This window comes from Gallinula chloropus, assembly GCF_964237585.1.
Source record: "Gallinula chloropus genome assembly, chromosome: Z".
NCBI lineage: Eukaryota > Metazoa > Chordata > Aves > Gruiformes > Rallidae > Gallinula > Gallinula chloropus.
The window spans coordinates 45368557-45392571 of record NC_140089.1 but is presented as its reverse complement, the minus strand read 5'-3'; the positions used below and the strand labels follow the sequence as shown (position 1 = coordinate 45392571).

Here is a 24015-nt window from a genome sequence, read left to right as displayed (position 1 = left end):
TGTCTCTACAGGTAATTTTGAAAATAACTTTTTTCAAGGAGAAAATTTCAGTTCTGCAAAGCAAATCTATGGTGATGTAACTGCACAAACCCCGCAACAGCAATCACCTTTTCTATGAGATATAACTAGAAAACACCCGATGCAAAATCTAGGACTACATTTAACATGAAATTATAATCTATTTATAATTGGGCAATAGAAAAATTTAAAGGCCATTTATTTATTCTACTTGAAATAATAATGATGAAAGATGTAATTCCTCAAATTTTTAATGTGTTTAGTTATCCTTGAAACCATTAAAACTGCTTGAGTCCTGTGGGGTCCATTCTAACAGAAGAAACACCCGCTTGTCAGCATCTGTTAATGCCAGATGCAAGAACATTAGGAGTATTTTTACTTGTTAGCATTTTTCCCCTAATGATTTGCACTAACATAGATATAAACACCGCAAAACACTGATGATGTCCAGGATTTATTAAAACCCACAAAACTCAGCTACCTCTAGGGAAAAAAAGAGCTAAACACAACATTTGATACACAAACTAAGAGCTAGAGCTGATACATAAAACTACAGCTAGGCAAGTGGCTATGCCTAAACTAAAGGGTTAAGAACCCTCCAGCTTTCTGAAACACTTTGTAACTTGTCAAGATCTTTGATCTCATCTGAAAGCCAGAATTTCTCATACAGCACCCTCATATTCATGCCAGAGCATTAGTTCAACACTGACTCAGAGGGATGAGTAGCATGTGATGAGCTGTCTGCTCCCATGCTGTAGCTCCCGATAAACGGTGGACATCAATCAACACAAGCACTGGATTTTTCCGTTTTCCCTTGTGAAAAGCTAGGGGAACACAAACAAAAGCACCCATTATTGCTGCTAGCTACAGAGCAGCAGCTACAGAGCTCCTCTAGCACTGCATTTCCTCTCAGTGAGAGAGTACACCTTCTCACCACCATCAGGGGTAGCAAAACAAGATCAGGGACTACCTAATGGCAGAGTAACCGCGCAAAGAACAAGGCCGTCAATGTCACACTTAATGGCTGAGTATCCACCTCTTGAATGTAAATCAAAACACATGTAAAGGTGTTTGGGACTAAATATATTTGCACCTTCTATGTGTTACAGTAATATAATGGAGCAAAGTAAAACTGACAAGTGTTGAAAAACAAATCCAGTGACTAAATGATTTGCATTACACACAAACACACAGTAGTCCCCATAAAGCTTTCTCCCTGATAAATTTTTCTTCTCTAAGTACTCCACAAAGAATGCACAGCATTTTTAAGCACTTTTAGGTTTTTTTTTTTTGTTTGGGGTGTGGGGGGGTTGTGGTTTGGGTTTTTTTTTATTTTTGCTTGGTTGGTTTTTGTTTGTGATTTTTTGAGACCTCAAAGCCATAGGCAGGGACACCATCCGCTAGACATGGGTGCCCAAAGCCCCATCCAGCCTGGCCATAAGCACTTCCAGGGATGGGGCTTCCAGAGCCTTTCTAGGCAGCCTGTGCCAGGGCCTCACCACCCTCATAGTAAAGAATTTCTTCCTAACATCTAACCTAAACCTACCCTCTTTCAACTTGGAGCCATTGCCTCTTCTCCTATCACTACACTCTGTGGTGAACAGTCCCTCTTAGGACCCCTTTTAAGTATTGGTAGATCGTAATTAGGTCTCCCTGAAGCCTTCTCTTCTCCAAGCTCAACAAGTCCAACTCTCAGTCTGTCTTCAGAGGAGAGGTTCTCCAGGCCCGAGCTGGACACAGTACTCCAGATGAGGTCTCACCAGAGCAAAGGGACAGAATCTCCTTCCTTGGCCTGCTGGCCGCGCTGTTCTTGATGCAGCTCAGGACACGGCTGGCCTCCAGAGCTGCTAGTGCACACTGCTGGCTCACGTTGAGCTTGTCATCAATCAGCACCTCCAAGTCCTTCTCCTCAGGCCTGCTCTCAATCCATTCTCTGCCCAGCCTGTAGTTGTGCTTGGGACTGTGCCATCCTGCATGCACTTGGCCTTGTTGAACTTCATGAGGTTCACAGAGGGCCACCTCCCATGCCTGTCAAGGTCCCTCTAGACAGCATCCCTTCCCCCCAGCATGTCCATCTCACCACACAGTGTCATCGGCAAACAAACACCAAAGAAAGATGCTGAACAATGCCAGTCCCAGTACTGACCATGAGAAACACCACTTGTCACAGACCTCCACACGGACATGGACATTGAGCCATAGACCACAATTCGAGCAAGATGATCCAGCCAATTCCTTATCCACTGAGTGGTGGTCTATCTGTCAAATCCATGCCTCTCCAATTTAAAGACAGGGATGTTTTGTGGGACAGTGTTAATGCACAAGTCCAGGTAGATGACTTCTGTTACTCTTCCCTTATCCACCAACACTGTAACCCCTCCATAGAAGACCATCAAATTTGTCAAGCATAATTTGGCCTTAGTGAAGCCATGGTGGTTGTCACCAATCACATCCCTATTTTCCATATGCCTTAGCATAGTTTCCAGGAGGATCTCCTCCATGATCTTCCCAGGCACAGATGTGAGACTAACTGGCCTGTACTTCCCTGGCTTTTCCTTTTTTCCTTCTTTAATCTCAGTGTTTCCCCCTCTTCCAGTCAGTGAGAACTTGACTTCCATGACTACTTAAATATGATGGACAGTGGCTTAGTGACTTCGTCTTCCAGTTCCCTCAGAAACCAGAGACGCATCTTGTCAGATCCTATGGGTTTGTGTACCTTCAGGTTCCTTAGCTGGTCTTGAATGTGATCTTCTCTTACAGTGAGTGGTTCATTCTCCCACTCCCTGCTTTTGCCTTCTGTGACTCAGGCGGTGTGGATAGGGCCTTTGCTGGTGAAGACTGAAGCAAAGAAGTCACAGAGTACCTCAGTCTTCTTCATATCCTGGGTAACAAGGTCTTCTGTTTCCTTCCAGAAAGGGCATGCGTTTTCTCTCATCTTCCTTTTATCACTTATGTACCTACAGAAGCTTTTCTTGTTGCCCTTGTCATCCCTTGCCAGATTTAATTCTACAAGGGCTTCAGCTTTCCTAACCTGTTCCCTGGATGTTTGGACAATTTCTCTGTATTTTTCACAGGCTACTTGCCCTTGCTTCCACTCACTGAATGTGCTGACGCCTCCACAAAATTTTACACTGGATAGATTTCATATGCCCTGCATAATTGCCTAACAAGAAGAGCTATGCAGGGCAAGTTAATTAACACTACAGACAATTTCATACTTTTAAAAAGTCCTACTCCTTAAAGAATGATTTTGTATTCCTAAATTCATTAAGAAACTATTTAAGGCTTCAGATCAGCACCTGACCCTTAGGTTTGTTTGGTTTTTTAAAAAATATTCCTCAGAATGTGACTATGTTCCCTTCTTTCCTCTCTATCTGTTTTGTAGTTTTTACAATTCCAAACAGTTCTCTGATTTATTGTTCGTAACTGTATAAAAGCACCAAGATAAAAAGGGTCTCATCCATGGGTGAGTCTTTGAGAGCTGCTGGAGCACACCACCTGCCTATAACCTTTAAAGAAACCCAGAAACACTCGTATCATGATATAGAAACTGGCATAGATAATTGTGTGTGCTGCACAGATCTGTGAGCAGAACCCTCCTCACTGCTGGCAATTCTATCTCGAGGTGGAAGAAAAAACTATAAGGGCAGAAGTGCAGTAGATGCTCCTGCTGCTTCTCTTCTGTAAAGTTCAGCACAAAACTTGCCAGAGCCAGCTTTAATGCTACATTTAGTTCTCCCAGTTCACTTCACACTTTTCACTCAGCACTTCATTAGCACAGTGAAGCTAAAATGAGTCATTTCCTCCCCACTGGCCCTTCCATTAAAGACTTCTTACAGTATTTCTTGCTTCCACAGTTCTTAGGAAAGGAAATACACTAGGGTTAGCCTTTGGATTTTTTTTTTAAAAAAAACAAACCCAAAACAAACAAAGCTTTAAGCTGACACATGAATTATCAATATAAACTGACCCTCAGCAACAGCTACAAGGACTGAAACAAAAGCCCCTTCTGTTCTCCACAGGGTGTCAAGGCTGGTTTTGGGTGACTAAGCCTGAGTGCTGTCATTAACAATATGGTACCCTGATATCATTCTCAGCACTCTATCAACAGCATTTTAGAAATGGTTTTCCCCACAACTAGTTTTTTTCTTTATTCAAGTATACATTTTTACTGGGCTTTCTAAACTAGAATCACAAAACAATGTTAATGAGGAAGTAATTCCCTTACCATACAACCTTTTCAAATAGTTAATTGGTCTAAGAGACCATCAATTTTAACTGATCTATGTCAATTTATACTCTCTGAACTAGATGATCTTTGAGGTCCCTTCCAAGGCAAACCAGTCTGTGATTAAACTAATTAAACAATGATGGTAGACCTGTTCTCCTAGTCTGAAGTCAAGAGTAGTCTTGCCTTCTTGATGCTGAGACAGGACAGTGTTATTGTCCAAGTGAGCTGAGCAGCTCATCATCGCAGTTTTATGTAGTTCAAAAGCAGAGACATGACTTGAAGCAGACTTCACATATGGCCAAAAATAACCAGACAATTCCATGCAAATGGATTAGTTAACGGTTTTCAAATCAAGGAAGCTTTCCTTCTTTTTTCCCCATCAAAGTAGTAAACTTGCTTCTTTAAAGGGGAACAATTTTTTTTTTCCAGAAACACATAAGTCTAACCTTTTACTATATGCTATTTTTTATCAGAACTACTTACACTAGAAAATACTGACCCTGGTTGACAGATAACTTCAAAACTAATGGGAGGAAGACATACTTTGAATTATTATGTGTAGAACTGTCTTAAAAGCTTCCTTCTCTGTGCAGGGAAAAGTTCAGACAATAAAGTATACCCACACAGAAGAAAAATGCTTGCTTGCTTACTGATGCACAAAATATGATCTACCAATGCCACAAACAAAACCCCAGAGATCAGATTTTCAGGACACTGACCTGATAGTCTTCATCGATTCCATGTATTTCAGGAAACAGATATGACAGAATGACTCCTTCTAATCACTGATATGCTCTGCTACATTTGGACTGAAGAGCTAAAACTGAAAGTTAATTATCTACCAAGACCTGAAGTTGTCAACAGCCAGATAAGATACTTCATCCAGGAAACATTCAACTGCAGAGTGGTTAAAATAAAGTGAATTCATGACAAGTGATACCTAGGTTTGGAAAAAGTAACAGGAATAAAACCAAAGCAAAACATAAGTAGAAGTAACACAATGAAATGTAGGTGCCTTTAATTCTTACTAAGTTATTGTGAGGTCTCTAGCAGGTAACGCTTCCATAGAATGATATGGAGATTACAGATACACATGTGTTTTCAAGGTTAGGAACTTCATTCTCTCAAAAATCCTGTATTTCCTAAGCTGTACTTCTAGCTATAAAATTATCAAAAAAATAATTTGCTGTAGAAAATATATTTCACCTTCTCGAAGCTGGACTGGTTCTGCTGAGTTTTCACCGCTCATTAACACAACAAAGCCTGCAGCTGTTCGGACTGAGGCTTGCCATGTTGACAAGGCAACGGGTGGTTCTTGGCATGGGAAAAGGGCTCTGTTGTTTATTGGCGATCCCATTGTATACACACATGGCCTAGATGGAAGGTAAAAGAATAAGAAAAACAATAAGAAAAACAGAATTTTCTGTCAAAAATCAAATCTATGTTTTACTGAGACTTTTTCTTAACCTCAGTGATGTAGTTTTCAAACTGGTATGACAGAAACCAAAGTGCAATCTAAGACATTTAAGTAACTTTTACATAAATCAGAAAAGAGTAACTCCAGTCTTTCCCCTCTCCTGCTTCTGCCAGTCTTCCAGCCTCATACAATAGCTCTTAGCTGAACCCATAAGGTGAAAGAGGACTTCTCACTACTTCTGAAGATGCCATTGGAGGGCTTCACCAACACCTGTGACACCTCCCTGCTGTCATGACAGTAGTGCTTTCATTACCATTAATCCCATTTTTCCATAAACCTGGATGCTCATCCAAACTCTGAACAGTAGATCTAGATTTGAGCCTTTCTTAGGCTAAGTCCCAATTAATCTTGACATTTTTACCCTTCTTGTTGTAGCAAGGTATGCATGCTAGCTCATCTGCCTTTCAGAATTACAACCCTTACAGGATAGAATGAAAAGAAAGCATTTTTTCCCTATCAATCTCAGCCGCCTTCTCACTTCTCAGACAGTACACTTTCTTCAAGTAATGCTCTTTTTGCAGTTTCTCTAACTTTCTCCTAGGCAGCCAATCTTCCTCTACTGTCTCTTTCCAGTTTCAAGATGGCCAACTTCTTACTAGCATCTTAACCACAGCTGGGAAGGTAACAAGGCCTTTCATTAACTCCTTTTAGCTTGTCAAGGCTGCCACACAGATGTGCTAATTCCTGTTTTACTACTTCTGTTGCCTTTTGTAGTCTCATCTTAATTCTTAGTATTTGCATAACACTACCTCATAGCTTAAAACCCCTAAGTTTTCAAATAAAAATTATATTAACAAACCACAGTCAGTAGGTTGCTCCAGCTAAAGAGTGAAAAACTTGAAAACATCACTGAAGTGATCTTTTTAAAAACCTATGTATGATACTTCAAGCCAGGATTCTGAGAGCGCAACACATTTTGTGAATATTGCTGCTAAATATATTCCAATCAGTATCTCTCATAACTTGAGTTTAAAAATCATCAGAAAGCTTCAGAAAGTAACAGACAAGCTGTTAGGGCAAACCCAACTTTTCAGTGGCTAAGATCTGAGCATCTTGTTTACTTCACTCCAAACAGCTCCTCTATTCAAATTATTCCTTGCCTAAAGCTAACTCTAAACCACACAGAAGGAAAGAACGCAGAGATACTGATATTCTGAAGCTTATTTTTGCCCTCTTGTCAAAACTGCTGTCTGTGCTATTGGATCCAGAGCTGTCCATGGCACAATCAACTCACTGTGGCTTAACTAATGCAGGTCAGCTGATATTTCAGCAAAACAGGGAGGGAGACTGCCATTTAAGTAGACCTATTGTTAATACACACAACAGAAATAGAAAATAATCTGGCTCCCCCTGCCATGCATCAGAGCGAACAGAGCAGGGCACAGACACCCAGTGAAGCTCAACAGACAACTGCAGTGGTGAGAAAGTCAACTGGATATCTTTTTTTACTCAGTAAAACACAATGTATAGCTAAATTTAAGAGACAGGTAATCAGCACACACCTTTAATTAGCTTTAATTTCTTTGGAATTAATCTCCTAAAACTGAATCTGTAACCAACTCTGAACTGGGTTTTATTCCAGAAAAAGGATCAGTGCACAGCAGTGAGTTCAAAGCTTGCTTTTTCACCTCGTAGGAAGTTCTACCTCATCCTTATAGTGCTAGTGAAGAGATACTGGGTATCTAATTTGCCTTAAAACATTTGTGTGCTAGGAGGGAATGGGGAGGAAAGGATGGTTCCTCTGTCACTAGAACTTTATCAATACAGGCAGGGTTATAGTAAGAGATTCCAGCAGAGTTTACAGGAATGGTGGAGTGAATGATTGCTGATATACATATTTCACCAATTATTTACCATGCACTTTGTGAAGGGTGTTTTGCAGGATGCCATTGGTACAACTCAGTTTTAAGAGCAACAGAGGGGATTTTCATATCCTGAAGAGATTTTAGAGGGAAATGCCACACTGGCTGAGAAAACAGGCTGGTAGAACGGCACTAAGCAGGATGTTGCAGCGCTCTGTCAAATACAGTACCAGCACAGCACAGAACAAACACTACTGTGACCATTAATGTTGTCTCACCCTCAGAGAGCACTTTTTACCTGCAGACTATACAAATAACACCAGTTTGCAGATTGGGAATATGAAGCAGAGTGAACAGATCTGCGTACTGCTAGTGTTCAAGCTGCACCTACAGGCTTAGCTTCAGGCCCTCTCATCCAATAGCTTTCCCGCTGACGTAGGAAGCTTCTCATAATGAGAAATAATACATATCACATAACTAACTTTTTTTCCTAAAACATTTTAATGCTAAAATACATATGCAAGCAGGTTACAAGTCTAAAATTAAGGCTGAAGCTGAAAGGGAGTTAGAAAGGTGGACCAAGACTGGTCAAGTAGATAATATTTTCTTCAAAACTAGCACTCCTTTCCACTCCTCTGCATTTTAATGCCATTTTTGTCCAGGTATACTTATTAAATTCATTATTTCAAGCCAAGATGAGTGCTGATAGATGTAAAGCTCAAATGAGCCAACAATGATCTTGCAGCCCAGAAAACCAACCATGTCATGGGCTGTATCAAAAGTAGTGTGAGCAGCAGGTTAAGGGAGGGGATTCTGTCCCTCAAGTCTGCTCTCGTGAGGCCCCACCTGGAGTATGGCATCCACTACAAGAAAGATGTGCAGCTGCTGGAGCAAATCCAGAGGAGGGACACAAAAATGGTCAAAGGGTTGGAGAACCTTTTCTATGAACCCAGGCTGAGAGAGTTGGGGTTGTTCAGCCTGGAGAAGAGAAGGCTCAGACGAAACCTTATAGTGGCCTTCCGGTACCTGAAAGGGGGCCTACAGGAAAGCTGTAGAGGAACTGTTTTCAAGGGCATGGAGTGATACGGCGTAATGGCTTTAAACTGAAAGAGGGTATATTTAGATTAAGAAAAAATTCTTCCCTGTTGAGGGCGGTGAGGCCCTGGCACAGGCTGCCCAGAGAAGCTGTGGCTGCCCCTCCATGGGGCTTTGGGCAACTTGGGTTAGTGGAGGGTGTCCCTGGCCCTGGCAGGGGTGTTGGACCTGGATGAGCTCTAAGGTCCCTTCCAACCCAAACCAGTCTGTGATTCTGTGATGTGTTTAAATAGGTCTAAATCTGATAAGAAAGCTAATGAGACACATGAGTTTTAAATTTTGAAACTATCAAAGCAGCAATTACATCCACTTTTAATTAGATACATACATTCATAGCAAAATCACCTGGCAGCTTGACTGACTTCATGCCATCAATGAAGAAATCAACTAATACTGAACAGCAGTCTCCTGTTCTGCTTTAGAGAGGAGCATTTATAAGGTGAGCACAGAATTTTTTTCTTCACCTTTTATTCTTCCACTAGAATTTTTAAGCTATTTTCTGCTCACCCCAAAACATACCTCCAAGGATAGTTTGTTTCCCATGAAACCAAGTAAAATAAAGCATGTTTTACTTTGCTACTTTTTATACTTCATCTGCAGTAATAATTTCTTTTTACAGTACTGGTAACAGTGCAGTGTTACTTTAGGACAGCAACTGCAACTGATGACTTTCTTTGTTCTGGGTCAAGCAGCACAATTCCACCACATGAGAGACCAGAAATGCAACTCCTATCCTGAAATGGGTGAGACACTTCACCCAAAGCAGAAAAAGAAATATTACTGTCTAACCAAGGTATATCAAAGAACAGAAAAGACCAAAAGTTACTTTTAGACTGCTTTTGTCAACTGACACAAAATCCGACTTTTTACCATTGCTACCAAGAAACTTCATGGTTGTTTTCCTTTTTCCAACAGTCTTCCCTATCTGTCTTTGTTCACTTCAAATGGTCTTGTAGCATTTAAAAATTCTACTTAGGTAATTTTTGTTTATGCAAGCCAAAATCTTTGCCACCATAAGCTAGAAAAGATAAGGAAACTGAATACAACAGAAGTAAGATAAGCAGAGATCTCAGTCTATTTTTCTGATTTCTTGTTACACTGGAAAAACAAAGACTTGGAAAGCAGAAAATACATCTCTGGTCAGTCATCTGGCCAAATTTATGACTAGTGATTATCAGTGATCAACAACCAAGACTATCAGGGAAATAAAACACCAGCTGTGGTGTAGTCTAGTTTTGCACCAAGAGTCTTGGGGCTGTCTGTAGTTCAGTAATCTCCCAGAGCCAAAGATTCAGAGGAAAACTCAATTCAAGCAATCCTAACTCATCAGTATTCCATACAGTTTCATAACATAACAAAACCAGTTCAAACCAGCTTTTGGCAGATCTCCCTTTCCCATGTAAAAACAAAAATTATAATAACATATTAAGCTACTACCTTAAAGCTAATAATAAATGTTAGTTGATACTCTGTTGTTCAAACAGGAATCTGCAGGCCTTACTTGAGATACCTACCATCAAACACATGAATCATGTCCTAAGGCTCAGACATGCCAACCTGCTTTGGTTAGTACCTGTTTGAAGCTTTCTCATGGAAAATGCCCGGCTCAGCCAACCATCCCTTTCCTGTATTTGAAAAAACACATTCCCTATTTCTGCAAAGGTTGCCTCCATGTAAGGATGCAAGGTAGCAACCTCGTGCAACTACAAGGCTACTTTTACTTTAACAAAACACCAGTCAATAACTACCCACACCTCTTCCAACCATTCTCCAATTTAAAAATACTCAATATGAATGAGATTCCACAGGCTTCCAGTTACTCTGGTGCTGGTATTCCAACAGCTGGATAGCTGCATTTCTAAACTGATAATGTAATTATTTTTAACTTTTACACACTAATTTGTGGTCCACATGGGGTATATCAACCCTACTTCCTCTAAACATAGTTACATGCACTATTTCCTGCTCAGAAGTTTCATCATTTCACCACTGGGAAGTAAGGATAATAAAGTTAAGACAGGGCATACCTTATTCATCCAAAGTAAATCAATTTACTTTGCTTTAACCTGTATTTTTGTTGAATTATAATACACTTATCAGCTTCTTCAGTGTTATTATGATAGTTTCCTAGATTTGAAGATACACATCTGACCAATTCCTTAGGTATTCCATTCCCAGTATATCTTTTAACACTACTTCTATAACACCTTAGGAAGTACTACCTGACTGTGTTTAAACAAAATTTAAATTCATACCAATGGCAGTAAAGATTGGAAGTAACTGACCACTGGCAGAGAAAACCACAGATTTACTAATTGCAACTGTGAACAAAAAATTCCAACCCCTGTTAAGCCTCCATCTTTAAAGACAGAACACAGTTTTCCTTTGGACATGAGCTGTGATACAGCTGGACTTTCTCAGCTCTTTTTTGAAATTAAAGGTTGCTTTTATTTCTTGGCTGGCCACTTCACACAGAATCACAGAATGGTAAGAGATGAAAGGGACCTTGAAAGATCATCTAATCCTACCCTCCCTGCCACAGCAGGATCACCAAGAGTAAGTAAGTCACACAGGAATGCATCCAGGCGGGTTTTGAATGTCCAGAGTAGACCCCACAACCACTCCAGGCAGTCGGTTCCAGTGCTCAACACTCAACTGCTGGTTTGACTCTTCAAGTCTTCTGAAGTTTCTCCTCCTTTTTAGATTTTTAAATTAAAACTCTTAGGCTTTTATTGTTTATACAGGTAATAGTATTTTTACTAAATTACATTGTTCTCAGCCTCCTCATCTTTGCCCCTGTATTCTGCTGGCATGCACTGGCTCTGAGTGCCCAGCACTGTCCCAGCCCCTAGGCATCCACCTACCCAACCTACATCTGAGTACCACACGTCCTGCCAGGCCAGAAAACTTGTTCTAACTCTAAAGAAGTACTGGCAGAAAACTTGCCATAACTCTAAAAAAGTACCAAGAACAGTGAAAAAGACCTTGTTTCTCACAGTCTTACTTTTTAGTTGGTACAACTAATACAGAAGAGCTATTTTAAATTTTGTAGAAATGCTTGTTGCCATCCATATTCCAGAAATATCAAGTCAGTTCATTGTCTACTCAAGGTCTGCCTAGGTTTTTTTGGTTTATTTTTATTTTACTTTTCCATTCTATTCCTGATACCATTTGTTCTTCCTGAGAAATCACTGCGTCAGACACGAGTAATCCAACAAACCTCAGACTGCATCATTAGTTATTCAATTATAAATATTCATCACTGGGAACAAAATGACACAAAATAACAGGAGAGAATTCTGCACAGCTGATGGCAACTACTTAGGATTTAGCCTGTGACTTGCCTGAATTCTGGAGCATCTTATTCTCCCAAGCCTTGCCCATTCCTTTCCTGCGTTTCCAGCACAAGAGCACAGCACGATGCTAACAAATAAACACCTATTTTCGTGACATATTTTCTAATTTGCAGTTTGAAACTATGAAAATCTGACTAATTTTTCCAATTTCTACCCTGGAAAAAGACTGCTTTGAAAATATCAAATATAATATGGAAATTCAATAGGTGCCTCTGACTCCATAAAGGCTATTACCTGTATTACCTGTAATTCTACCTTCCACACTAAACTCAGTAGCACATTCCAAACAACTCCCGTAAGGCATTCCCTTTCCCTCCATGCTTATTTTCATATAGATTAGCTCCATAATATGCCTTATCACCCAGCTGTACACACATCTAGGTCATCATGCCAGTGGTGGAGGGAACCAACATCCAGGTTTACAGAGGTCGAGTGTTTCTTTCTGCAAGTATATTTTTGTAGGCTTCTTCCTCATTCCTTCTTGGATTTCCCTCTTTAACACAAAATAGCTCTGTGGTTGACTGCATATAGTTAATAAACTTTGGAGACAGAAAATATAAACACAAAGCATTATGCTGAACTTTGTGGGTAATCAGAAACACTTCAGATGAAGCAAGAAGAAACTTTCTGATCCGGCCTGGGAATCATTACATTACCCTCTTTTTTTTGCAGGCCTACCACAAATGCTCCAAGTATGACATAAAATGCCCAGGTACGTGAACAGGAAATGACTTGTAGCCAATACCTAGTTGCAAACTGCAACTCACTGCAAACTGTTAGCTCACCACAGCCAAATGCAATCCTTCACTCATAAATACCAATCACTAAGGTCACAGAGAACAATTTTGCAGCCTTTAGGTGGTCAGCTGACCTCTGCAGGACATAAAAAATCATAAACTATTCTACATCAAAACTTTGAAGACTTATGATTAGAAAGCAATCCTTCCACATGCAAAATGGTGACATTTTGCTTCTCCAGCAGTCTCTAGATGAAGCCATTTCATAACTGTTGCAAACTATCCTGAAACTTAAGGAAATCACATATACTAAAAGGTATTAAACTCCACTTCTTGATTTTTAGTAAATATCATTGTTGTGACTGACCCTAGAAAGATGGTGCTTACAAGTACACAAAATATTTTACTAGGTTATTTTTCCATATATGGAAAGTTCATAAACACGGACTTCTATGCCTAATATCCTGGAAATTAGAGATCACTGCTCAAGAATTCACTTCCAACTTCAAGCTCTAGCTGAAAATTCAAGATATATGTTTACAAAGTTTCTACTACCCGGAATATTTATTAAAATATCAAGTTTAGAGCATTCATGAAAATTTCAACCTCATTCAGCATGGAGTATCAACTATGAGTTCAATGTTGAAATAGTAAAAAAAAAGAAAAATGTCGATGTTCCTATGTGTACTTTTATACAGGTTTTATTTATTACTTACTGTATGCAACATACTACTTAACACAGTCTGACTGATCATGGTGCCAAAGAAGGGTATGACTTTGGAGAGATTATCTTCAGAAGTAGCAAAATTTATGAACAGCTCTTGACACCCATGCACCCGAATGCTTACAACTGCTCTCTTTGAACATGACTCGCATTTCAAAACATGTGTCTTAAGGAGAGGCAGCCCTGAAACAAACAGTTTCAAATAAGGTAAAATCATTCTTTTTTTATCTGCAGACAAAACAATAAGTGCCAGCCTCCATGCCAGTGGGATCCAGCCTGACGTGAACTCCTAACACAGGTCCATAAAGCAGAGCACACTAAGCCTGACTGAACTCTTCTCCTTCTCAGCAGAATCAGTTACAACAAATTATTTAAACAGGAACCCAAGATCTGGTTTATTGATACATTAGGTACCGCCTCAGGTGCTTCAGAAACCTATAAGCACTTAATTACAGAACATAAGCTAGAATTAGCACTTCCACCAAATTGTGTGTGTGTGCTTGCTGTATTCACCTGCACAGCTTTCATAAAAACAAAAATATTTATTGAATTCTTTAAAAACACACCAGCATTTTAATCTAATAATAAGGTATCATAAAGATAGAGAGGTACAAAACATTTTGTAAAAGACATTTAAGTTGGTCACATAAATAGCCAGACATCATGATCCTTTTTTTTAAGGAAATCGTTTCACATTTCCCAACATTTCCTGGTTTGGAAAATCAGCACAAGGTCTTTCTAGAGTGTTTCCTCAAAACGGCTCATTCTAATGAAAATCATACACTCTCAAGTAATTCAACCTATCCCCTTCCCATAACTTCCTGAAAAAACAAATGCATGTGCCTGACCAATGGCTGTACCTATTCACATACGCCAAGGTAAATAATGCACAGGCAGCTTACAGGATTAGGAACCAGTGCTGAAAGGTTTCAGTGTCATGGAATGTCTTTCACTGATGTCCTTGGTATCAAAAATAGTCTTTCACTCCTAATCCCACAATGAGGAAATGAGTTCCATTCCATTTAGTTCTTCACTAAAACCAACAAAGCCATTAACTAATGTACAACTGCACTAGAAGTGGCAATAAGTAAAGCAGAAAAAAGGTGTGAAGACTCTCCCATCAGAGGTGAATTTAAAAAGCTGTCTGCTAGGAAAATTATTTCTTTAATTTTAACCCACATGTGTTTAATCCTGTTCTTAAACAATAATGAAATGGGATCCCAGGACATTTTAACAAGTAATAAAACTTTTGTAATACTTGTTACTAGCAAAAATACTTCAAACAAAAGTATAATTTGTTCAAATTGCAACATTACTTTCTTAGTTTAAAACCCCAGCACCGTAGTGTGCTGGGGAACAACTGAAGAACTTTGAAACAGAACTGGTTTTTGTCCCTGAGAAATACATTATGCACATTATAAACACTTTTTTTTGTATTTTAATAATTATTGATCTCTATTACAAAGTTACATGCCCATTTTAAGAACTGATATAGTCTTTGTAAGTATAACTTTCGGAGTTAGTATATTTATACTAATTAATGAGTATATTTATACAGGTGTGTATATATATACATACCCACGTGCACTCACCCATAAACTCTATTCCTATTTTGCCCCATTTTACTACCTCTGCATAAAGGACCCAAAATGCATGTTACTGCAAAACACTAAGGCTAAAGAAAATCTTACTTCTTGATCACTAATCTATTTTCTAGTGTCAAAATCCCAAACAAGGAAATGCACAAATTCTGCATGTTCAGTTCCTCTGCCAAAAACAGAGGTGTGCCCTGCTGTGCTGACATCAGGTGTGCATACACATATCTCAACTTGCCTAAACTCATACCACAAAGCTGTGTTGAAACCGATTCTTTTGTGTATTGCAATGCATCATTGTTTAAATCAAATAAAAGAGAAGTCTTTATAAAATAGTGCATATGTTAAATTTCAAAACATCATACTATTGTTAAGTCAGAGGAGACATAATGGAAGTGGCCACGCAATGCTGGTACTTTGTTAATTGCTTTCCTCAGGGCTAGAACCACAGATTCAAGGCTCCTCTGGGAAAGGATTTGACATCTTCATGAAAAATCACCATCTGCGTGCATAATTTGGAACAATTTAGAGAATTCCTCTCTCAGAATATAATGCAATGGTATTTCCCCCATACATTATAAACAGGCTTTATTTTTGGAAAGTGAAGGGAAAAAACGTGACAGCATTTTGAGCAATCAGCGTTATCACTGTATTTATAGATTCATCACACACAGAATTTGATTTCAAAAATTTAGCAAGAAAGATTGTAATGACTGTGATATGAAAACTTTATTTCCTGACAGGCAGCATTTTCTGGAATACTCTACAGAAGACTGGAAATTAATCGACTTGAGATGATTTGCTACCATCAGACAGCCTGGCCCACATCAAGCCATCTTCTCCTGCTTCCTTACTGTGTTTGTGTACAGCTGCCATGAAATGTCTCCAAAGTAAGAATATCGCTTTGCGGGAAAAGGAGTCAGAACTAAAATACATCAGTGATTTAGATACTTAAAAGTAACCTTTGAATGCTCACTAGACACAGAGAATGCATAGAGGAGGAGTACTAAAGCAGGAGTGTTGCTAACATTAGTCTCAAAGACTTTAGTAAGACGCAGGTATACAGAGCCACACACATTGTGTGATCACAGGCAACCACCATACCTTTGCATGCAGTCAAAATTCAAAATTTTCATAACTGCAGATACTATGTTGAGTTAAATTTCCTAAACTCATACCAAAAACAACTCCTTGGAGAGTGGGGAAGGGAGAAGGAAGGGAAAGAGGTATTGAACATTACTCAGACATTCCTGGACTAGACGTTGCTCATAGTTTAGCAGCATAAGTACCTAACTAGCAGATGTACAATTAAAAGGCCTCATTTCTATTAGCAGAACTCACATGAGAGGTAACCATGTATCTCCAGCTTGGGAATTAAAACCAAGTATTGAACTCAGACAAATTTCTTCCTGATCTTCCAACTTTGTTTCTGTTTTCTAAGTATCATAACAATCTAGCAGGCATTAAAATCCAGCTCTGAACATTAAACAATTACTGTTGTAGAAGTCAAGATTAGATTGTTGCTTCCTTACTACACACAGCTTATCTTGAAGATTTCTGTACAGCGCTTTGTACTTTCACAGAAGCTAGATAAAATGTCCATTCTCCTTGCCATTTCAGTTTGCAGTCCATTTGCTGTCATGTACTTTACATAACAGATGAAGGAGATGTTAAAAGTTGATTATGAGAAACTAAACAGGAAAAGACTGCATCTCCAAACTTATTACAATATTGATAAAAGACTAGTTGTGAAGCAATTCTATTAAATATTACGTATGCTGATCTTGATACTGTGTGATCAGTTGTGTAAGCCAGGAAGGAAAAAGAACACAAAGTACTGAAGTGAAAAAAACCTGTCATGCATATTTTCTCTTCCGCCACGTGGTAATTCCCTGTTCCTGGCACACACTTACACCGATGCACAATTATTTACTCCCACTCACAATGAGCAAATGCAGTCACTTAGGCCTCAAGTCTGCAAGTCCCTTGGGGCTTCTTGAGCAGAGTTTGTCTGTTCTCCTACAGGACAGCAACGGGATTCAAACCAAGGATGAAATTAAAACAGAGTGAGAGAGTGCTCATCATCTTCACAGTTGCTCAGCATTATACAATTCTACGTTCCTGTACCTATGTTTAACATTAATGTGTACAAAGCTTTCAGCTAGTAGTTACGTACCTGCCACTCTGGTCTGTAGTCCATGTAACAGAGCTTCCCTCTGGTTTGGTTTTGTACCATATTCTTATTGCATGAGGAAAGTCTGCTGGGGTCTGAATTCCTGATTTCCTTATCTCCAAGCTCCAAGTGCCAGTAGTAAACAGAAGCTCTCCACAGCCAGGTGCCTGGCTGCAGCGAGTAAAATAGTGCAACCGTTCCTCCCAGAGATCCGCAGGTAAAGTCACAAGTTCACGCACAATCAGATTCCTGAGACTCTCCTGTTCCTTTGGAACATCAGTTAGCTTGGCAGACCTCGTGAATTTTTCAATGCCTGACACAGCAGCAACATCTACCTCCTCAACCTTTAGCACGGTTAAATCACAGCAGTCCAATACCAGCAGAAAATCCTTGTTCCCATCATTCTCTATGTCACAGCAGTCCTTTGAACTAGAAATCCCAGAAGCCTGTTCCTCGTTGCTATGGTTACCATTTTTATCAGAAGTATCTTCGTCACCTTTACCACAGACAGGAAAATCATTATATTCCGTTTCAGATGAACGGGCACCTGCATTTGTCACAGGAATGTGGCAGGGTTCAGATGTCCTCGTTTTACCGGTTTCATCAAACTGTGACTGGCAGCCGCCTCTGCCAGTGCTGCTGCTTTTCCTGTACCGGCTCCCAGGCTCCAAGAATAAAACTATGACGCCTTCAATGACTTTACTTTGAAAATCCACATCCAAGTCCAATATATAGTGCTTAACAAGCATGTAGCTAGTGTTGGCCATTAAGGGTAAGTCATCCTTCATGGGATCTAGTTGTGTCTCCATGTTCCGGTCTGCTCGGCAACAGTTTCACACCAGACTCTCAGACATTCCTTATACATGATGTTGCCATAATGAGCAAGGATATTCAGCCTCCCAGTGCCAAAATTAATTTTGATTAATATTACAGTATGGACATCAACTGCAGTTCCTCCACTTCTCACATTCTATTTAAAAAAAAAAAAAAAAGAAAAAGAAAATCAGGTAATTGTTTCACAGCTGTTTCCAAAATGCATTAAACCTAGAAGTTACGTAAATTCCAGTTGCCTTTATTAAAAATAATACAGCCAAATGGTGATCGTGTCTCCAGAGAACATGCTTCAGGATTTGCTGTCAATAACCACTGGCTTTATTTTTCAAAGAAGCTCTGAAGTGAAGGCATTTGTAGACAGCTTTTACAAATGCAAAGAAAAAAAACCTTACCATGGGCCACCTGTGTGTGTGTGTGTGTGTGTGTGTGTGTGTGTGTGTGTGTGACTCCTGTGGGTGCATCACCACATGAGACACAGGTATGCAACACCTAATTTTACTTATTACTGCTCTGTTTGTTTTTAAGGTTTCTGTACTTACCTTCATTACCTCAAAAGATATTTTTTCTACTGTGTAAATAAGAGTAAGCCTAAATCACCTCATACTGTCTCAAAGCTTTAGAGAAATAATTTCATATATACAATGTATCTCCGCGGATTAATATCCTTTCCACCTTACAACTGCTCTCATATCTGCACTTGTAGTAAACTACAAGTGAAAGAGCCCATTTACTATGTGTGCATTCCAAGTATTCCTTTGAGAATGTTTATGAAGATTTTTCAAATGCATAGTTGCATACTTAATTTATATAAAGCATATGGTTGCATTTACTAACTAGAAACCCACTAACACTCATGATCATAGCATCTTACAGAGTAAAGGTCTTCTCACTGGAAAATATGCAAATACCTATAAACGCAAGAAAATGTTAAAATGCGCCACATTTATTGCAACAACAGGCAGAAGTTCATCACAGATATATAACTGTCAGGCATTCTCTGCACTTTTAGCTCACTCGAGTCCTGGAAATAGAAATCAGAGGAAGAAGCAACTGTGAAGACGTGCAGTTCTCTCCCTACCAGTTCATGACAGGCAGCCAAGTCTGTTTTTAAGTGCCTTAAGTGAACAGATACTCCCTTGTAACATTGTTTCACAGTTTCACAGCCTCATCATAGACTTCCAGCATGCAAAGTCAGTTTTTGGAGTTCTCAGCATGGCACAGAGAGGAACCCAGGCTCCCCCAAGGCTGGGTATTTCTTTTGTAGGAGTCCAGGGCACATGATCAAGTTAGTATCATGCCAAGAAAATCATCTATACTGCTCCCTGAACTAGCTTAACACAAAGCACACAAAACATAGCAAGTATCTCCCTTCTTTCTTCTGACAGCTTTCTACCAGTCAGAAGTAAGAATTAGCAGGGATTGTCTTTGAAGACAAGCTGAGAAAAATCTTTCATTCACTTTTATATCAATCCTCCTGCACTTCTGCAGACATAATAGAGCACCAATCTCGCTTATGAAAACCCTATTTTACTGAAATACTCCAGTAAATTCAGAGTAATTTGTGGATTGTCTAGAGAACACATTTGTATCTTTTGAACTGCTTCCAGTAGATACTTCCCCATTCTCTGTTTGAGAATTTTCCCAAACACTTCTTCAACAAGAATTTAATCTTCTCATTCATCATAACAGTTCAGTATTCTGAGTGCTTTAAATTTTCACTTATATGCAAGAAACCCCTTGCAACTTGCACTGCCTTAACTGACATGAACATCTAAGCACTTTCAACCTTGTATCAGGATCCAAAAGCAGAATCATGAATTACTGCAGTCTCAGTGATTCCATTGCAGCTTTCCAAAGGTTAATTATCTTTGCAGCTATACATGCAATGTTGATCTGGTTTCACCAGTTTGACAAAGGCAACGGGTAAAGGTAAAGAATTAAGTACCCTGAGATGCATTAGGGCCCCAGTACCATCATCATGATTGCTTTCTACTTAATCTAAGGAACTTTGGGAAATAGTACAGAAGTGGAACTAAAGCACTTAAGAAGACCTGTAGGAAAGGCTGAGTGGAGATACAGCAAACCTCAGCTTGGTGAATGAGCCAGCATTGGTAACATGAGCCACCTCTTGCAGCCTGGGAACACCAATGGTATCCTGGGCTCCATCAGAAGAGGGGTGGCCAGCAGGGACAGGGAGGTGATTGTCTCTCTCTACTCTGAACTCTTGAGGCCCCATCTGGAGTACTGTGTCCAGATCTGGGGGCCCCAGTACAAGAAGGATGTGGAACTGTTGGAGAGGTTTCAGAGGAGGGTCATGAAGATGATTAGAGGGCTGGAGCACCTGCCCTATGAAGAGAGGCTGAGGGAGCTGGGCTTGTTCAGCCTGGAGAAGAGAAGGCTGTGGGGGGACCGCACTGCAGCCTTCCAGTAACTGAAGGGACCATAGAAACAGAGGGGAATCAACTTCTTTGAAGGGTAGATAATGGCAGGACAAGGGGGAATGGATTGAAGCTAAAGGAAGGAAGATTTAGATTAGATGTTAGGGGGAAGTTCTTTAGAGAAAGAGAGGTTACGTGCTGGAACAGGCTGCCCAGAGAGGTGATGGATGCCCTGTCCCTGGAAGTCTTCAAGGCCAGGTTCGATGGGGCCCTGGGCAGCCTTGTCTAGATCCAGGCCTTAAAGGTTGGTGTCCCTGCCTGTAGCAGGAGGGTTGGAACTCTATGATCCTTGGGGTCCCTTCCAACCCATGCCATTCTATGATTCTATGAACACGCAGTGGCTGTAAATAGCACATGGCTGTCACAACTAAGTCCTTGACACCTAACTGGGAGTATCAGCAGAGCAAACAAAGGTTCTAAGTGCTGCAACATGAGCAGTGCATTGTCACTGCAGAGTGAAGTTGGTGTTACCTGGATTTTCTTCTGACTACCAAAACCTTAGGTCTTCTCGCAGGTTAGCCAGGTATTGGTGGCACAGAAAGAAATAAAGTGACTTGATGGAGGAAAAAATACAACACTGAAGTGGCATTACAGAGTCCTTATTTTTGCACAAATATTTAGATCTTCTCATTTGAAAACAGGGTATTACGTACTACTGATACATTTTACAAAATGTGAATTCTACACTAACAATAACTATCTGTGCTATACTATTAATAAGCATTTATATTCCTGTTTTTATCTTTTCCATTTGGAAGACATGAAAAATTCCTTACCTCAAAAGTATTAAGATATGATACTAACTTACCTCTCAGAAATAAGAAGCTCCTCTGAAATAAAGTTGCAGTTCAATGTCTACAAAACCAAAATTTTGTATTTTGAGTACTGTTAGACTCATGTAACATTAACTAGGCAGATTAAAAGGTGAGAAATGATGCCATACAACTCAGTCTAAGTTAAAAAAGACAAACCCCCCACAATTAATTGAAGCATTATAAAAAACCTAATTCTGTAAGTACAAATCATCTCAAAATAATTAATACCAAAATATGAATTCCATGAGATCTGAGACAATTGAAAACAAAGGTCAATGAGGGTAAAAAACATGTAGACTGGACATTCATTTCCTACAGTTTGAGGTTTCAGATCAACACTTCTGTTTTGTGGAGATAACACATCCGACCCTGTTAACATACAGAGCAGCAGACAGGAGGAACACACCTGTAGACAAGTGACAACTATTAACTGCATACACTTTGACACTGAATTTTAATTCAGATGTAGCACCATTTAACACTGTTTAACTGCATCTCCAATCACCTTTAGATACCTCAGCTTTCAAAAACTGTACATCAGCTCTCTAACTCTCTGCTAAATTTTAAGGAGTCTACAGAACATTAGAACTGTGCATTAAAACTGTTGATAAATTATTCTATTCTTATGGTGTTGGGGACTCACTCATTTGAATATCGTTGTCATTTTGTACTATATTTTGATAATTTTATCTTGATGATTAGAAAAAAGCTCTGTCTTCTGTTACAAAGCATTCCTTTGTTACAAGTGATAATTTCACTCCTCCACTAGAGCCTCACAATGGGAGTTGCAGCCTATGAAGTGGTGTCTTGAGTAATTTGGGATAGTCCAATTTAGCACTTTTCTAAGTGGGAAAGAAACTTACTTTATGCACTACAGTTTTAAGACAGGGTAGTTGTGTATGCTTTAAATTTAAAAGTTAATTATGCATCATTTCCCCAACTTTAGCTTTTTAAACGCAGGAGTTACATTATGAACGTATAGCAAACTCCAATAATCAACGTGTTTTAAATATAAAGACTTCAGATGGTATAATTCTGAACAACAAACAAAAAATTGTATTATAAAGAACACCAGAGAAGTCCAAGGAAATACCATGCATCCTGGTTTTCAGCTGGGGTAGAGTTAATTCAGTATATGAGGGGGAAGCTGGCAGGAGAGGAGGTGTCACTGCTCCAAGATCTGCTGGGCAGTGGGCCAACTGCATTGTGCATCACCTGCTTTGTATAACCTTAATCTTGTTTTTTCCTCTCTCCCTGTGCTGTCCCTTATCTCAACCCCCAAGGAGTGCCTTTGTCTGCTCATTCTCCTCCCCATTCTGCTGGATGAGTGACCAACATGTGGTTCTCAGCTGCAGGCTGGGGCTTGCTGCTGCCCAAGGAGAGGCTCAAAAGGTTGGGATAGCGACAGATCTGATCCGAGTGTTTTAAAACAAAGTTATGATAAGTATCCAGCATGTTTCTATTGTTGTGTGTCTTGAATGTGTTTCAAGTCCTGCTAAGGGTTATAAAAATCATTCTAAGAATGCCACCTAGAGATTTGTGCTGAGGCTGGACAGTCATGGGTGTCATGGCATGCGAGAGAGTATGTGCAGGTATCTAGAGACTTACCCACCCTCAGTGGTTTGGAACTCCACTCCTGAACAACTACAGGACCCTAATAAGCTGACAGAGCACCTGCTCTGTCATGTTGATGATACCATTTTACAGGACAACTCAGAAGAAGCTTCTGAGAAACAGGAAGAACATAGTTCAAATCGTTCTGAAAGCAAGTTTCACCATAAAATGAAATAAAGTCAAGGGACCTGCACAGAGGTCCAGTTCTTAGAAACAAAATTTCAGGACGGGAATTGCCAGATCCCAACAGAATGTCACCAGAGCAGGAGGTGACACATGCTAAAGAGACCACACTGTAAAATAAAGTGCCAGAAAGTGAGAAGCAGTAAGTCCTGTTGCAACTACCAGATGGCTGGAAACACATCCCATGTCCCATGCCACCACCCAGAACACTACCCTCACAGACAGCAGGGCCAAAGAGCTGGGCACCGAGTGGGTATGTCACATCCCTTGTCAAGTACCAACCTCTGGGAAAATCAAACCATACAATGGGCTACATACAAACTATACAAAGACTTCACTGAGATCAATGGGTGGTGGGACCTTTAAACATTGGGATACGCGTTTAGCAAAGGCCATGTGGATAGGTAACTCAAGGGGCCTACCAATGAAGCTGGCCTTGCCTAATGAAAACTGACATGCTGTAGAAGAAGATAAAGTACCCATAGTGCACATGAACAACTTTCTAGGGAAGACAGTCCGGATTATCCCTGCTTCAGGCAAAGGCAAACCCATCCATGGGACTGGTTTTGCTCACCTGGTTGCACTTGGTGTGTGATACAGAAGAATGGGGAAGTCCAGTGTGTAACCCAGGAAGGTCTGACTTTGTGTGAGAATACTCAATAAATTAAACTGTATGATGTTACCTGATACATAAACCTGCCATGGCATGTCATCACTACTATAATGGCTACGTGCCACAGCCATGTTACCACAGCGAGAATCATCCAAATGAACAAAGGGTGAACTTTGATGAAACCAAGCAGAGTGCAATTGACAGTGGATCTAGATCTGGTTTCAGCAGCCAGTGGCCAGCAATGTCCTTGAAATCTTCAGCCCACAGACTGTAGGCATGGACCACGTCAGATAGACCAGCTGTGAGCTCT

The 24015-nt window shown here is 40.0% G+C and overlaps 1 protein-coding gene across 1 annotated transcript in view; it reads right to left on the bottom strand.

Moving 5' to 3' along the window:
• AOPEP (aminopeptidase O (putative)) overlaps window positions 1–18017 on the bottom strand; it is a gene marked incomplete at its 5' end in the record, with an annotated part of 184133 nt that extends 166116 nt beyond the window's left edge. The window contains 2 exons of the mRNA XM_084278581.1: window positions 5456–5622; window positions 17212–18017. Of these exons, the coding sequence (XP_084134707.1) occupies window positions 5456–5622; window positions 17212–18017 (973 nt within the window). The remainder of the gene's footprint in view (window positions 1–5455; window positions 5623–17211) is intronic.
• Window positions 18018–24015: the final 5998 nt, after the last annotated feature.